Source organism: Hyperolius riggenbachi, chromosome 6 (assembly GCF_040937935.1).
Source record: "Hyperolius riggenbachi isolate aHypRig1 chromosome 6, aHypRig1.pri, whole genome shotgun sequence".
Lineage (NCBI taxonomy): Eukaryota > Metazoa > Chordata > Amphibia > Anura > Hyperoliidae > Hyperolius > Hyperolius riggenbachi.
In genome coordinates this window covers 147,146,561-147,163,181 of record NC_090651.1, presented here as the reverse complement: position 1 = coordinate 147,163,181, position 16,621 = coordinate 147,146,561, and the positions used below count along the sequence as shown (strand labels likewise).

Genomic DNA, 16,621 nt, shown 5'->3' with positions numbered 1-16,621 from the left:
TTGCTAGGTAGTATTCTTGTATTTATTATTTATAATGCTGCAAGTGCAAGATGCACAGAGCTCTTTTTTAATGCAGTTCCTTTTTAAAGTACATCCCTAATTAGACAGCTATGGAGGCTGCATTCTCACCCTCATTTTCTGGCTACAATGATAATCATTTGGCAAAAAATGCTTTTGAAGTCATGAGCCTGGAACAAATGTGCAGATCAGAGTAAAAGTAAATCAGAACATCATATCTGTAATGTATACTTGCCTTCTGCGAGTGACACAGAATACTACATTCATATAATTCACATTACAGTCAGGAAACCGGTATTATTAAAAAGGAGAACAAGGTGTTGTGGTGACCATACATCAGGCTTGACAGGCAGATTTGACCAAGAGCCAGATCTCTCTCTGAGCAAATCTGATCAGCTGCCCATACCCTGCAGGCCGATTCCCTATCAATTTCAGCATAAAATCTTTCTAGAATTGTCCTAGTTACATGTCTGCACTTTTTGGCAATTAAACACATTGAAAATACCTGAGGTAGGTCGTATAGAGTTCTGAGCCTTAATGGAAGTCAATGGGAACGTTTTTAAAAAAAAAAAAAAAAAAAGCTTTCAAAAAGCTCTGGAGGCCAAAAAGCGCTTAGCGTGTCTGAGCCCTTACAATAGGAAACAAAAGCATACTGAGAAACAATCCAACAAAAAAAAAAAAAACATAAAAAAGGCAAAAACGGGGCATAATGATATATATACCTTTGCATAGGCTTTTCCACCTTTCAGCTCCTAAAACACACAAGAAATAACAGAAATGTAAGAAAGACATTTTCCATGAAACTTATTTTATGGTGAATCAACGTAGAATATTACATCTATCTCTGCCTTCTAATGCAATTGTATGCGTCTAACTGCGCTCCTTCCAGTAAGTACTCTGACAGTCCTTACACAGTATAATAAAAGTGCAGTATGGTGTTTAGGCGCTCCACTGTAACAATGTCCACACTTTAAATCAAATTAGTTCATCAAGTCAGATCCTCATGTGACTTCCTGAATCCCACAATATCCTCCAAAATTACTTCTCACCAGATAGAATATGTGCTTCACAGCCCCTAGTATGTGCAGATCTCTAACCTTAACGCTCTACCACACCTAACCTTAATTGCTTATAACATTAACCTAATATCTAATGAAACATTTAAAGAGACACTGGAGTCTCAAGAAAAACATCTTTTTATTTAAAAAATGTGCTTAATATGCTAGCCCTACCTAAACCGCCGCATTCCCGACGCTGTAATCTATCTAAATCCCCCCTAACTCCCACCTCCTTCTCCCCTGCAATATCCACAACTTTCTTGATTGTGGATTTTGCTGCTATAGGAGGCAGAGCTTTCAGCCACAGCTCTGCCCCTCAGTGAAGGAAGACAGAGGGGTGGGGAGAGGCCGCGATCCGGGCTGACGCACTGAGAGGCAGAGCTGCGGCTTATAGCTCTGCCTCGGTTGCCCCCCAGGGAGTTTGGGGGGGGATTTAGATAGATTACAGCGGCGGGAATACGGCGGTTTAGGTAGGGCAAACATATTAAACACATTTTTTTTAAATAAAAAGATATTTTTCTTGAGACTTCAGAGTCTCTTTAAGGTGCCCATACATCAGACAATATATGGGCAGATTGACTAAGAGACAGATCTCTATCTGATCGCGGAAAGATCTGTTGCCTGCCCTTACACTACAGGCTGATTCCCGATCAATTTCATCCTAAAATCCATCTGGAATCGGCCTTGTGACCAGGGCTGTGGAGTCGGTACAAGAATCCTCCGACTCAGACTCTGCAGTTAATGAAACCACTGACTCCGACTCCAGGTACCCAAAATTGCTCCGACTCCACAGCCCTGCTTGTGACGCCACATCCGCCACCTCGCCGCTGTCCTCCCAATGTAAAATTGAACCCCCCCAACGTGTACTATACATTACCTGTCTGCTGCTGGCTCTGGACTGCATCCATACACGCGCCCCACATGGTTGCCGGAGTACATGGGCATGTGTGTGATGATACCGTTGGGGCTTCCGTCACTTGTCCTGATATCGCTTGCCATTACTGCTGCGTACCCAACCAAATACAACAGCCCAACATCTTGCAGCATGTCCGATCGACATGCTCAGTCCGAAATCGGTCATATCGTCGTTTGGGCATGCACTTGGCAGCTAGATTTTTATCTGAATTGATCATTATTATTAAATATTATTATTCGGATGGTCGATCAGCTGCCAAGTCGCTAGATGTATGGATACCTTAACCTATGTTCTGCCTCATATCAAAACCCAACCAAGAAAACCCACAAAAGGGCCGGTATGCAATCTATTTTTTCTCCTAGGTGATATTTTCAAACTTGTTAATAAAATGCCCTTTAAACCACCAGCAAGCAATACAATACAATACTAAACATTAATTTGAAAGTACATTTTCACCTAATCTCTCAGGATAAAAAGCTAATTGCATATGGGCCATGGTCTCTCTAAAGTAAAAGTAATTTATGCTCACTTCCAGTGACTTAAAAGGGACTCCGAGCAGTGCAGAAACTATGGAAAGATGCATATCATTTTAAAGCTCTCTTTCTCCTCTGTCCGATGATATATAAACCGCTGCCCTAAGCCTTTTAGTTTTCGTAAAAATAAAGAAAACTAAAAGGCGTAGGGCAACGATTTAGGTGTCGCCAGAAAGAGGAGAAAGAGAGCTTTAAAATGATATCCATCTTTCCATAGTTACCTTGTATTACACAGGCCGACTTTTTCTGCTGAATGGAGCTGCTGACACTGGGGAAAGTGTCGTCCTGTGTAATACAAGTAACTATGGAAAGATGGATATCATTTTAAAGCTCTCTTTCTCCTCTTTCTGGCGACACCTAAATCGTCGCTCTACGCCTTTTAGTTTTCTTTATTTTTGCGATTGAAATCGCGGCTATTTCAATCGCAAAAATAGCGAAAACTAAAAGGCGTAGGGCAGTGGTTTATATATCATTGGAAAGAGGAGAAAGAGAGCTTTAAAATGATATGCATCTTTCCATAGTTTCTGCAGTGCTCGGAGTCCCTTTAAGCAACAACCGCTGTACACTTGTTGGGCTGATAATGGGGAGCAGTCTACTATGTTATATGGAGAGGGGAGGGTGGAAGGATAACCTGCAAGCATCCAGCTACTACATCAATAGTCTCACAGTGGCATTTCGTTGTTAGTGATCTGCTGAGACACCTACACTGACACTAAAAAGGGGCCCATACACTCAGCTGATTTTGCGCCCGATCGACCGAAATCAATCGATTGCAAATCGATTGACCAATCGATTGATTTGCACAGATTTCAATCGATCTGACATGTTCGAAACTTTAGGCTTATCTCTTGAGATGGCTTATTTTGCATTGGACCTAATGGAAATCTGATGGCAACAAAATGCCATCAGATTGATTTTCAATAGATTTCATACTGAAATCTATTGGAAATCTTTTCCTAGTAAAAAATGTTCCTTAACACATCAGATAGATCAGAAAATCTACTGATGATCCATCTGCTGCTAACCTCCCTAGCGTTCTGATTACCTGCGGCCGCGGGTGGATTTTTGCAGCTATTTTTTTTTTTTTTTTTTTTTATCATGTAGCTAGTCCAGCACTAGCTACATGATTCCCCCCTCCCTGCTCGTTCCCTCCCACCCTTCCGATTGCCGCCTGCGATCATGCCCATCAGGAAATCCCGTTCAGAACGGGTTTTACTTGAGGGCTTCCCCCGTCGCCATGGCGACAAACGGAATGACGCATGGCAACGAACGGAATGACGTCATCGACGTCATGACGTCACAGGGAGTCCTGATCCACCCCATAGCTGCGATTGGCCAGGCTGCGCAAGGGGTATGCGGGGGGGCCTGTATTGCGGCGGGTAGCAGCGGATCGGAGGCGATCGGTAAAGGCACTCAGCTTGCAAAGTGCTAGCTGCGTTTATAAAAAAAAAAAAAAAATATCCAAATCGGCCCACTGGGGCCTGAGAAATCCACCGTGGCGTTACTGGACGAGTTGAATGTATGGCCACCTTACGCTTTTCACCCAAGATGATAGTGCAAAAATCTAGGTCTGTAGCTTAAGAATCAGTAGTAAAAGTCTTACCTTACGGACAGATACCCTGCAAACACATGGGTCCAGAATCCCAGAGGCAGCGCTTGCACTCATCTTACACATGAATGAAAAGCTCTTTCTCCAATGGACACTGTTAGACTGGACAACCTCCCTGTAAAGGCAGCAAATAATGCACAAAGGTAAATCAGAAGAACTTTTTGTTAAGATTCACCTGTTGTTAACTGCCAGCAAGGCCATAGTTTACATCACAAATGATCAGTGTATAATATTCATGAGAAGTCACATTTCAGTGCAATGACAAAGTATTCACATGCTTCCTGGTTTCCCCAGAAGCAAATCAGTAGTGGGTTAAGGCCACCTGAAGCTCTATATTGCCCTATTTTCACCCAAGGTGAAAATAAACTGATGAGATAACCAACTATATTTATCCTTCTACTCCAAAAACATTACTTTTTAAAGTATCCCAGGGTTCTCTTTTATATTTAAACACTGACAAACTAGGTTGAATGTTTTACTGTCTCTAATCAGTGGCAGCCTATTAAGTGTCCCGGAGTTAGGACAAAGGTCAATAGTTCATGTATTTTATCTTTCCCTGCTCTTAGAAGTTAGATTCTGCCAGGAAAACTTTTATGGCTGTAATTTGCTTATCAGTGATGTTCACTACTACTATTCCCGACAAGGTACCAACAAGACAAAAGCTGTACTTCCATGCCTAGAAATTAACTCTTTTAGGCTGCAAAATAAAAACAAGTAAACCAGCTTTGTTATTAATATGTTTTGTACTGTACATACATGTTTATCATGTCACATATCACCTCAGGGACACTTTAAATGGCTTAGAAATGAACAGAAATGGTATATCCAACAGATGTCGACCATCTCAAAATATACCCCTTTGAAAATATTTCCCTATTTACAACTGGGTGAAACTATTCTCACTTTGCTTTGCACTGTTGAATGGATGGACTGGCTACAGTTATCTCATATCTCTTGTGACTATTTATATAGTAAAAAGGAACAGATTATTGGCAGCTGGGAGTTATTGCACTGCCATACACAGCAGACCTTTGCAAATCCTTATTTAATAATCATGTTCTTAAATTACAGCCATCACTGACACAGCAAGAAAAACATAACACCACTAGCCTTAGTTTCCGCTTCAGTGTATACAAATGGATGCAGAAGTGGACTGACAGTTCAAGTTACCCCTAACAACGAATCAATACAAACAAAAATCACCATAATTCAGGCCAGCACTAAGCAAAGAGAGTTTTCCATCACATCTGACTCATCACTTCCCTGGCTGAGTAACACAAAGCAGATTTTACTTCTGGCTGTCGTCACTCAAATTTAACGATTTTGAAAACTTGCCAGAATAAATAATTTTGATAACTTTTTGTTGCCGTGATACATGCAGAGTATCTAGCTAACACTACATTAAAACAGTAAATTCACAAAAGAAAGCTGAGCAAACAAAACATTGAGTTAGGTAAATTGGAATACTGCCCAACAGGTAAGGGATACGTATGCAAATAGGGAAAAAGAGGGGTCCTCAACCCAATGTTGAATGTCGCATACAAAAAGGGAAAACAAAACAAGAATTACCGCTTTCCCAATATAGGGTAATTAAAACAGATCTCCAGGCATTATTACAGTACAGTTAGTGCCCCTTTATGAATAGTGGTGTTTGCCAAGCAACTATGGGGTGAAAACTGTCATGGAATGTTGCATATCTGTGGGTATCTAAAAGCTATATTGCATGGCTCCCTGTATCTGGCAAAGGCAGGGATTGCCTGATGCGGGATACGTATGCTTGTAGGTGGCTTGAGCACCCGGCCAAAAAAAAAAAAAAAAAAAAAAAAAAAGCACAAACCTCTCTCTCTCTCTCTCCATGGCGTGCCTGACTAGAAGTGTGATGACGTGACTGGGAGTTGGGTGTGGCATGTCTATACCTTTTGACCAAATACAGTGGTTTGCAAAAGTATTTGGCCCCCTTAAAGTTTTCCACATTTTGTCACATTACTGCCACAAACATGAATCAATTTTATTGGAATTCCACGTGAAAGACCAACACAAAGTGGTGTACATGTGAGAAGTGGAACGAAAATCATACATCATTCCAAACATTTTAAAAAAAAAATAACTGCAAAGTGGGGTGTGCGTAATTATTCAGCCCCCTGAGTCAACACTTAGTAGAACCACCTTTTGCTGCAATTACAGCTGCCAGTCTTTTAGGGTATGCCTCTACCAGCTTTGCACATCTAGACACTGAAATCCTTGCTCATTCTTTGCAAAACAGCTCCAGCTCAGTCAGATTAGATGGACAGCGTTTGTGAATAGCAGTTTTCAGATCTTGCCACAGATTCTCGATTGGATTTAGATCTGGACTTTGACTGGGCCATTCTAACACATAGATATGTTTTGTTTTAAACCATTCCATTGTTGCCCTGGCTTTATGTTTGGGGTCGTTGTCCTGCTGGAAGGTGAACCTCCGCCACAGTCTCAAGTCATTTGCAGACTCAGAGGTTTTCTTCCAAGATTGCCCTGTATTTGGCTCCATCCATCTTTCCATCAACTCTGGCCAGCTTTCCTGTCCCTGCTGAAGAGAAGCACCCCCAGAGCATGCTGCTGCCACCACCATATTTGACAGTAGAGATGGTGTGTTCAGAGTGATGTGCAGTGTTAGTTTTCCGCCACACTTAGCGTTTTGCATTTTGGCCAAAAAGTTCCATTTCGGTCTCATCTGACCAGAGCACCTTCTTCTACGTGTTTGCTGTGTCCACCACATGGCTCGTGGCAAACTGCAAAAGGGACTTTTTATGCTTTTCTGTTAACAATGGCTTTCTTTTTGCCACTCTTCCATAAAGGCCAACTTTGTGCAGTGCACGACTAATGGTTGTCCTATGGACAGATACCCCCACCTGAGCTGTAGATCTCTGCAGCTCGTCCAGGGTCACCATGGGCCTCTTGACTGCATTTCTGATCAGCGCTCTCCTTGTTCGGCCTGTGAGTTTCGGTGGACGGCCTTGTCTTGGTAGGTTTACAGTTGTGCCATTCTCCTTCCATTTCTGAATGATCGCTTAAACAGTGCTCCATGGAAGCTTCAAGGCTTCAGAAATCTTTTTGTAGCCTAAGCCTGCTTTACATTTCTCAATAACTTAATCCCTGACCTGTCTGGTGTGTTCTTTGGACTTCATGGTGTTGTTGCTCCCAATATTTTCTTAGACAACGCCTGAGGCTGTCACAGAGCAGCTGTATTTATACTGACATTAGATTACACACAGGTGCACTCTGTTCAGTCATTAGCACTCATCAGGCAATGCCCATGGCCAACTGACTGCACTCAGACCAAAGGGGGCTGAATAATTACGCACACCCCACTTTGCAGTTATTTATTTGTAGAAAATGTTTGGAATCCTGTATGATTTTCGTTCCACTCTCACGTGTACACCACTTTGTATTGGTCTTTCACGTGGAATTCCAGTAAAATGAATTCAGGTTTGAGGCAGTAATATGACAAAATGTGGAAAACTTTCAAGAGGGCTGAATACTTTGGCAACCCACTGTATGTCCCTTTTTGTTGTCTCAGAAAGTTGATCATTATGTTAGAATGTGGCTATTGTACTGTGCACTGTTCGTTTAATGTTTACACAATGCACAAAATGGCCGTCAAGCAGGCTGAAAAACCACGTTCATTTCCCCACCTATTTGGTCACTTCTAGGAAGACTTTTAGTAGCAGCATAGTAAAAGGTGAATGAAGTGGGAGAGAAAAAAAATGCACTATCAACAACTGTACTCTAACAAATACATGAACTATGATCAATTGTTGCTATTCATAGGTTAATAGAGCTCAAGAGTAGCTGGGGTAGATCAGGACACCAGTTATTTTGGTTCTCTCCACTCACCTTTCCCTTTTTTAATGATACTTTCTTCTGATGCCCTGGCAAAATTGAAGCAGTGTTCTCCCCAGGCTCTTTTAGCCGGGTGCTCCACCCGGCTAGTTTTGGTGACCACCCGGCTGTCATCGGCTCACCTCCTCCTATGCTGTAAGCAGAGTTGCTCACAGAAGCACTGGCCCTGCATTCTCATTTCACCTCACCCGGCTACTATTTCATGCCACCTGGCTGGAAAAATTTCTGGGGAGAACTCTGCATTTGCATCACCTACCAGCTAACAACATCCCAAAGTTGACAGTTTTGATTTGTAACTGCAGATTCTGGTTACCATATTTTAAAATGTATTGGATTCCCCATGGCAACTCTCTGAGTGTTACGGTTTACAATCTGGCACTGAGTAATCAAGAAATGACCATGCTTAGTCAGCCTCTGTCAGTTTAGTGAGTCATTCCCTAGAGTATGGAAATTACATGTGTTCATTGCTAGGCCAGTAAGCATTTCAAGGATTCCTTCCCCCCTCAGATGATTAAATGTTGCCTTGAAAATGATATCTCCCTTATTTTCAAGAAACTCTTCATAGTCTCAAGAATGCCCTCTGCTTCCTCTCCACCGGCATAGATAGTTTTGTGTCCCGACATTGTGATACTATACATGATAAAGTTTTATGTGATACAGTGTGCCCCTGCCTAATTTAAACTGTCAAACTTAAAAAAAAATTCCCTTTTTAGTGCTAGTGGCTAATCCGTATGTGTATATATATATTTAATTTGGCCACACTCCCATCTGTGGTCATATTTGAGCAGTGTTTGTAGGTCCCTGGTAAAATTGATTGATTCATGTGTGTTGCTTAGTTTAGTGACCACGTTGCACTGAGATGTAACAAATCGCAATTGATGTGCAGCTCAGGTGAAGGAATGTTCTCTGTTTCCCTGTGGGTCAGTTTACACATACCATTTTTTTCGGACCACAAGACGCAATTTTTCTCTTCCAAAAGTGGGGAGAAAAAGTAACTGCGTCTTATGGTCCGAATATAACATAGGGAGGGTCCGGAGTGCGCAGATTTCCAATAGACCACACCGGCTATTATCAGCACATAGTGCTGAGCCTGAATCAGCACTGGAGGAGGCTTTATTACAGCAAACCTCAGAGGGGATTCAGCGCATCCTGCGCTACGAAGTAGAGCCAGTAATTTAAAATGCTTTAATTTGACTGGCATAATGGTCTCTGAGGCAGGATGATCGCTCTGTAATTGGGCCAATCACTGTACAGTCACTGCACAGTGATTGGCCCAATGACAGAGCCATGGTCCCGCCTCAGAGACCATCGGGTCCAGTAAAATAAAAGCATTTTAAAACTGCCAGTTCTTCCTAAAAGTGCGCACTTTGCGGATGTGCTGAATCATCTGTCACGACCCCCACTTCCACTCTGAGAGACGAGGCAGGGAAACGTGCAAAGGCTGCGGGCAGAGAGCACAAGATTCATGGCAACAGAGGCTGAATGATCCACAGCCCTCTCAGCTGAAGGGTGTCTGCTGCTTTGCAGGGAGACTGGATCATAAAGTCAGCCTCTTGTCTCTCTCTCTCTCTCTGGCTGGACACAAGTATCAGAGGGCTGTTTGAAGCAGCCGAGGGCTTCAGGTCACTCACCCGTTTTTGCCACTTGCCTCTGCTTTATGTCTGGTTACTTCTCTTCCCTCTGATTTATATACAGAAGCAGAGCCGCTGTTAGGAATCAGTGTCAGTGACGCTACTTGCTTCTGTATATACATCAGAGGAAAGAGAAGTGAAGTGCGACCAGACATAAAGCAGAGGCAAGTAACGACAGGAGTGAGTGACCTGAAGCCCTCGGCTGCTTCAAACCACCCTCTGATACTTGTGTCCAGCCAGAGAGAGAAGAGGCTGACGCTATTATCCAGTCTCCCTGCAAAGCACCAGACACTCTTCAGCTGAGACGACTCTGGATCGCTCAGCCTCTGTTGCCATGAATCCTCTGCTCTCTGCTTGCAGCCTTTGGGCAGTGTAATTCCCCTGCTTCCTTTCTCCTTGCCTCCACGTGCACTACCACAACATCTGAGCTCAGGGCTAAACAGTTCTAACAACCCCTGTTGTCTCAAGCGGACCTGAACTCAGAACTTCCTCTCTGCTCTAAAAGAAACACAACAGCATAATAGCCTTTACAGAAATACATTTCTTTGTTGTAGCCGATACAAATCCTGCATGAACTCTGCACTTTCACATACTAGCCAACATACACAGCCTAGAGATCTGCTGTCCATCGTGCACTTACATGCAGATAGATAGATAGATAGATAGATAGATAGATAGATAGATAGATACAGAGTGAGAGAGAGTGAGAGACTGTTTTATGGCATATTAAATACACCAAGGGGACTAAAGTATATAGCAGACCAGCTTGGAGGGAAAAGCTCCACAAGACGCCCCTGTACCATGGATGCACCAGGTTTAGTATTTTTTTTTTCCTGGTTTTTGTCCTCTAAACCCAGGTGGGTCTTATGGTCCGGAGCGTCTTATAGTCAGAAAATACAGTATGCGTTTTAGCCGGAAGCTTTTTCACAACACACTGCTGCATGCATTTTTCTGTGCAATGTAGACCCAATACATACAAAAGCATATGACAATGTACTATATCAGAATTGGTCATGCATTGTATATTTATACAGACACATTTGCTAGACCTGAGGACTGAGTTTACTTTACCAGAGTTTACTATAACGAGATTCTACCGTAGCACATATGTTAAAGTGCATATGTTTTCAGCATAATCTAGAAAGCTAGCTACTCTGAAGGAGAGGAATACAAAGTTTTTATACTTGTTCAGCTATTTCCCTGCACCCTGTGGCTACCAGTATGAAATTGGTCACAGGTTATTTCAAGAGGTTAGGCTTGTATGTAAAAAAGGGCAAACCCAACAAACTGCAAAGCTGGTCTAGCATTACCTCGTGTGATAGCATTTCCATAATGCCTTTTGTGGCAAAGCCTGAGCTTGGTTTTCCTTCCCCAAACAGTTCAGAAATACCACAAAGCAGCACTCATGCCTGGGAAAGAGGAGCATCAAAGTCAGCAGTGGAGAATAGTCGTGTGACGATATTGCCATGTGCAACCACAATGAGGACACTCCACTAGCAGTAGAACACTGGCTTTGGAAATTAGAGCAAAGGCTACATTACCACAATATTGTGGGTAAATACATGAACATATGTTCTAATAAATTTAGATATTATATTTACTTTGTGAAGAGCAAATGTGTAAAAAATGTTGGAATCTCTCCATACGTTCTAAACTACCTTTGCTGAACACAATAGATCTGAACATTCCCAATACTCATACTTTCCACTGTGCTTGGCAAAACATTCAAATACTTTTGTGGAAAAAAAAGAAAACAAAAAGCAACAGCAGCAAGGTCATCTTAGTTTGGACCGACTGAAATCATATGGAAAAAAGGGACATGTTTTGTAGTGAATAAACATGTCCAGGACAGGACATACTCTTATTGAACCAGTAGGAATTTTTAGGAGCCAGCTCCATTGACAATTACTGTATATTTTGCGTATAAGACTACTTCTTAACCCTTGAAAACCTTTTGAAAAGTCAGGGGTCGTCTTATACGGCGGGTGTCATTGAAGCCCGGTGATACACCCTAAAGAAAGAGAAAGAGAGAGATGGAAAGAAAGAGAGCGAGTGAGAGAGCGAGAAAGAATGAGAGAAAGAACGAGAGAGAGTCGAGCTGATGTCATCTGGAGTGTACTGCGCAGGCGCAGTAGTCCTGCGCAGAACACTCGAGATCACGTCAGCGCGGCCGCAAGAGGCCCTCGCGAAGACGCAGTAGATACCGATCTGGCAAGGTCTGCATCATGCACCGGATGGGACTCCGGGCCACCGGCAGGAAGCGGTATGGATTAAGAGGGTAGACAGGGGCCTACCGTATATATAAAAAAAAACAAAAAAAACTGGTATACATATACAGGAATGCACCTGCCAAATTCCACAAAATATGAGACATCTAGCGAGAACTGTAAACTTAAGCTGGACTACTAAACGTGTCTTGGAGCTTGACTTAGTACCCCGCTGAAACTAGCATGGCACCCTAAAAGTATACATAGTACAGACATATCTAATTAAGATGCAACATCCGTTTAATCATACCAGCTTTCCTGAGGAACTTAAAAGAAAACCTGAACTGAAAAGTCAAAATAAACATACACAAGTCATACTTGCCTCCCGTGTAGTCTACTCCTCGCTCTCATTCTCCTCTCCTGCATCCGAACTGATGGCAAGGTAACTATAATGTTCATTTGAAGTTACCTCATGTGTTTATTTTAAATAATTTTACTCAGTACAGGTTCCCTTTAAAAAAATCTAGAGCATACATGTCAAACTCCGGCCCACGGGCCAAATCTCGCCCTCGGAGGTATTAAAATTTGGCCCTTGAATAATTTTCCCTTTTTGCATTAAGTTTGGCCCACTCTAGACCAGTAGGGAGGCTATATTGAAGATGAACACCAGGAAAGCTATATGGGGGAGGTAGGGGGAAAGAACTATACACCAGGGAACTGTATAGGGGAGGGTGGAGGCTTCTAGACACCAGGGAACTGTATAGGGGAGTGGGGCCATTAGACACTTGAGATCTTTATGAGGGAAGGTGGTGGCCAGCATACAGGTTGGCCCTCGACTTGGTCCCAGTGTACAATTTTGGCAAACTTTGTATTAGAGTTTGACACCCCTGATCTAGAAGCATCTCCACCGCTTGTACCAGCATAAATAGAGATAACTATCGACCTCTATGACTGCAAGGTTCCAATGTCCATGGTCACGATATATGATGATGCTGGAGTGCTTAAAAGTATTAGTATGTAATAATTTGTTCATATTTTCTTCTTAAAGGTCTTTACTGTGCTCTGCTCCTATTTAATATTTGTATGGAAAAGTTTGTACAATTACTTGTGCTTCATTAAAATCCTTTTTTGTTTAAAAAAAACCAAATCATACGGTTTTGATTACGGACATTCCCTTCTCATGGGTAATATCGGCTTACTTTTTGCATACAGTTTTCAGTCCTGTATAAACGCGATATCACAAGCCGTGTAAACAAATGTAATACAGTTCATATGATCTCTAACTTTTTACATGGATACTTGTAAACTCTGACACACTTTGGCAGATGCAAAATTTACCATTCTCACATCTACTGTTGAAGCTTAGTCATTCCTGCTTAACCACTTTCCTTTAAAACTCAAAAGGAGTAAAACAAAAAACACGTCTATGTAAAGATTGTAACCTGACAGGTTATCAACACATGAAAAGCTCTGCAAGTTTCAGCAAAGCAAGTTTACCATAATTTGCACGCCAAAGAGTTTGCATCAAAATAATATTCCATACCAGATCAAGGGGTTGACTCACTATCACTATAGCTTCCCTTACTGCACGCTTAGCGTGCCTTATCAGAGCTAACATGCCTCATCAGAGTAGCACAGAGTAGCATAGAGAGCACTACGAACACAAGGGGCCCATACACTGGTTGATTTCAGCCATCGATCTATGGAATCGATCAAATCTATCGATCGTTTGTGGCCGATTTCGATCAATTTAATCTTACAGGATGGAAAATCTAGGTCGATGGCAGCAGGTCGATGGCCTATAGAGTTGCATTGCATCTAATGGTCCAATAATGCATTTAGATCGATTTCCAATAGATTTCATTATGAAATCTATTGGAAATCTGTTCCTAGTGTGTGGCACACATCAGATAGATTCCTGTCAGATTCGACTTGACAGGCATCTGACAGAAATCTGATGGTCGAATCTGCTGCAAAGCTATAAGTGTATTGCCACCTTTATGCCTGCTAATTGGCAATGACGAGAGCTCCACTCGTCCTGCCCTGAGCCCCTGTGGGTTTAATCACTTTAAAGGACATTATCCTCGCACTTTGATTGGCCCAATAGGCCATCTGTCAAGTTTCCTATCAAGTGACAGGCAGCCTATTGGGCCAATCAAAGTGCGGGGATAATGTCCTTTAAAGTGAATGGACCTGCAGGGGCTTAGGGCAGGACGAGTGGAGCACTTGTCATTGCCAATTAGCAGGCATATGTTTGTAGCACTTGCTATGCTACTCTGATAAGGCATGCTATTTGTTGTAGTGAATCAACCCACAAGTGTCAAACGAAGAAGCTAAAGGTCTTGAGGGTAAAAGTGTTCACCTACATATTGCAAGATCCTATTGTGTGCAAACTGTAAACAGTCTACAAGCAATTTCCAGGCAATAAATAACAGCTTTAAGTGTCAACTTGGGTAGTGTATTGATTGTAGTGTATCATTGTCTGCATCATTATGTATCATTATGTATCCCTTGTTTGTTTTCTTACATTGTACAGTGCCACGGAATATGTTGGCGCTTTATAAGTAAATAATAATTATTATTGTTTCCTTGAACATCCCCAAACATACACATAAGTTAATTGTATTCCCTCTAAATCGGCCCTAGACCTCAAGGGACATATGACTATAGTAGGGATTAGATTATGAGCTCCTCTGAGGGACAGTTAGGCCCTGAACACACTAGTGCGCTTCTGTCTGCTTTTTATCAGCACATCAATGTTAGGGGTCATTTCCATATAGCGCGCTTATGGAAACGCAAATCGCAGGGACAGCAAACAGTGCATACACTGCACTGTCTGATGTTTCCATTCATGCACTGCGATCCACTTTTGAATTGCAGTGCATGGTTGGCTGCATTTCAGGGTGATTACGCCCGCAATACCATTCAGTACAATGAATGGCATCGCAAGGTCCGCCCAGGGTAATGATGCGCAATGCAGAGCCGTGCAGCTCTGCCTTACATGGAAACTAGCCCTTACAGACAGATACTTACAACCAATAAATCCGGTGGACGGACTTCCGGTTCCGGCGCCTGGATGGTAGCAGGGCGGTGACGGAGCTCCGCACAGCGAGTCCCCTCCAGTAGGCTGCTGGCCAGCTAAAGCACCCCCGCTGGCTCCCACAGTGCAGTGAGGGAAGCCCGACCCTGCAGAGACTACTTTCGCCGCCGATGGACCGCTACCTCCTCCGTTCAGCCCCTCGCAAGACACAAGCTGAGGAGCAGAGGACATCAAAGATGGCCGCCGCGCCTTCCTCCCCGATCATGACGCAGCAACAATCCCCTGAATGGGAAGCTTCCGAACAACAGGCTGTGGAGTGGAACACGGAGGAGACAACCTCCCAACAAGATCTAGGTGAGGGAGACAAACTCTTTATTGATTATAAAAGACTTGCCACAGAAGTAGCTCGTCAATTGGCCCCAGAACTGCAGGCCACGCTAGAGGCTACTATTGACAAATCTATACAGGCCATAAATGGTAACCTGCAGGCTCATGCACAGAGGCTAACCCACGCAGAGCACAGGATCCAGACACTTGAGGATGATAATGCCAAAGAGGGAAAGAGCTACACAAAAATGTTGGAGGAAAATAAAATGATTAAGGAAAAGCTTCAGGACCTGGAGAATCGTTCCCGCCGCAACAATCTGCGGGTTGTGGGGGTCCCTGAAACCATAGCAGCACCAGCATTACGAGATCTGTGTATGGTCACTATACCAAAGATACTGGGATTCAAACGACCAATTAAAGTGGAGCGTGCCCACAGAATTGGCCCTCCGCGCCCTGAGAACGATCAACGCCCTCCACGAATAATTTTAGCACGATACTTGGACTTTGCTGAAAAATCAGACATGCTCCGAGCTTTTCGCGACCTGGGTCACCCAATTGATCATCAAGGGGCAAAGATTCGGCTTTTTTAACGATTATTCAGTTGAAGTCTCAAAGAAGCGGCAGGCATTTAAGTCAGCTTGTGAAATGTGTATAGAAAAGGAGTGGAAATTTGCGCTACAATATCCTGCAATTATGCGTATCACTGACGACAAAAATATATCACATACTTTTGCATCAGCAACAGATGCATTATCCTTTTTACGCAAGTCTCCTGAAAATAACTCTGATTAGAACTCCTAAGTGACATCTGTTCTGTGTTGACAGCAGGGGGTGCTGCTGAATAGGGAGATCACTGGTGCTTGATCACATTCTCAGCTATATCGCACCCTCAGAAACTCAAAACTTGTACAATGGTTCCAAGAAGTTTTATCCTGGAGGTGCTCAAATTTGTTTTTCAGTTTTCTCTTAAAAGAACCTAATCAGAGGCCTCACATCTGGAGGGGCCTAGCTCTGGAGCCCGAAGTTAGGTGGACATCCAGGAAAAAAGTGAAGTCGCATGACTAACATGATGTTCTATATTCAATTTGTTATGTTTGTTTGGGTTGTTATACTGGGAATTTTCAGGGGCCAGAGGGAGGGGGGAGGGAACATTGATGTCTTGTCATTCCTGGTTAGGTTGTATGATAAGAGAAGGGAACAGTCTGATCCTCCGCTTAACCCGCCATGACTATTCGGGTAACATCTTGGAATGTTAAGGGACTTAGGTCCCCAGGTAAACGCTCTATAATTTTGCGACACCTGAAAAAACTAAAAACTGATATCGCTCTACTACAAGAGTGCCATTTATCTCGAGACCAATTCTCCTATATGCGGAAGACATGGGTAGGCCAGGTATTCGGCTCTCC

At 42.9% G+C, this 16,621-nt stretch overlaps 1 protein-coding gene across 5 annotated transcripts in view; it reads right to left on the bottom strand.

Moving 5' to 3' along the window:
- The window catches only part of EEIG2 (EEIG family member 2), an 88,469-nt gene that overhangs the window by 52,610 nt on the left and 19,238 nt on the right, over positions 1-16,621 (bottom strand). For 4 of the 5 annotated variants that reach the window (XM_068240049.1, XM_068240051.1, XM_068240053.1 and 1 more), the window contains exons 2-3: positions 4,129-4,249; positions 741-770 (exon numbers count right to left, since the gene is read on the bottom strand). In XM_068240049.1, coding sequence (XP_068096150.1) covers positions 741-770; positions 4,129-4,249 — 151 coding nt within the window. Of the gene's footprint in view, positions 1-740; positions 771-4,128; positions 4,250-8,004; positions 8,272-16,621 lie in introns of those variants that run through there. The other variant, XM_068240052.1, reaches the window with a different exon arrangement.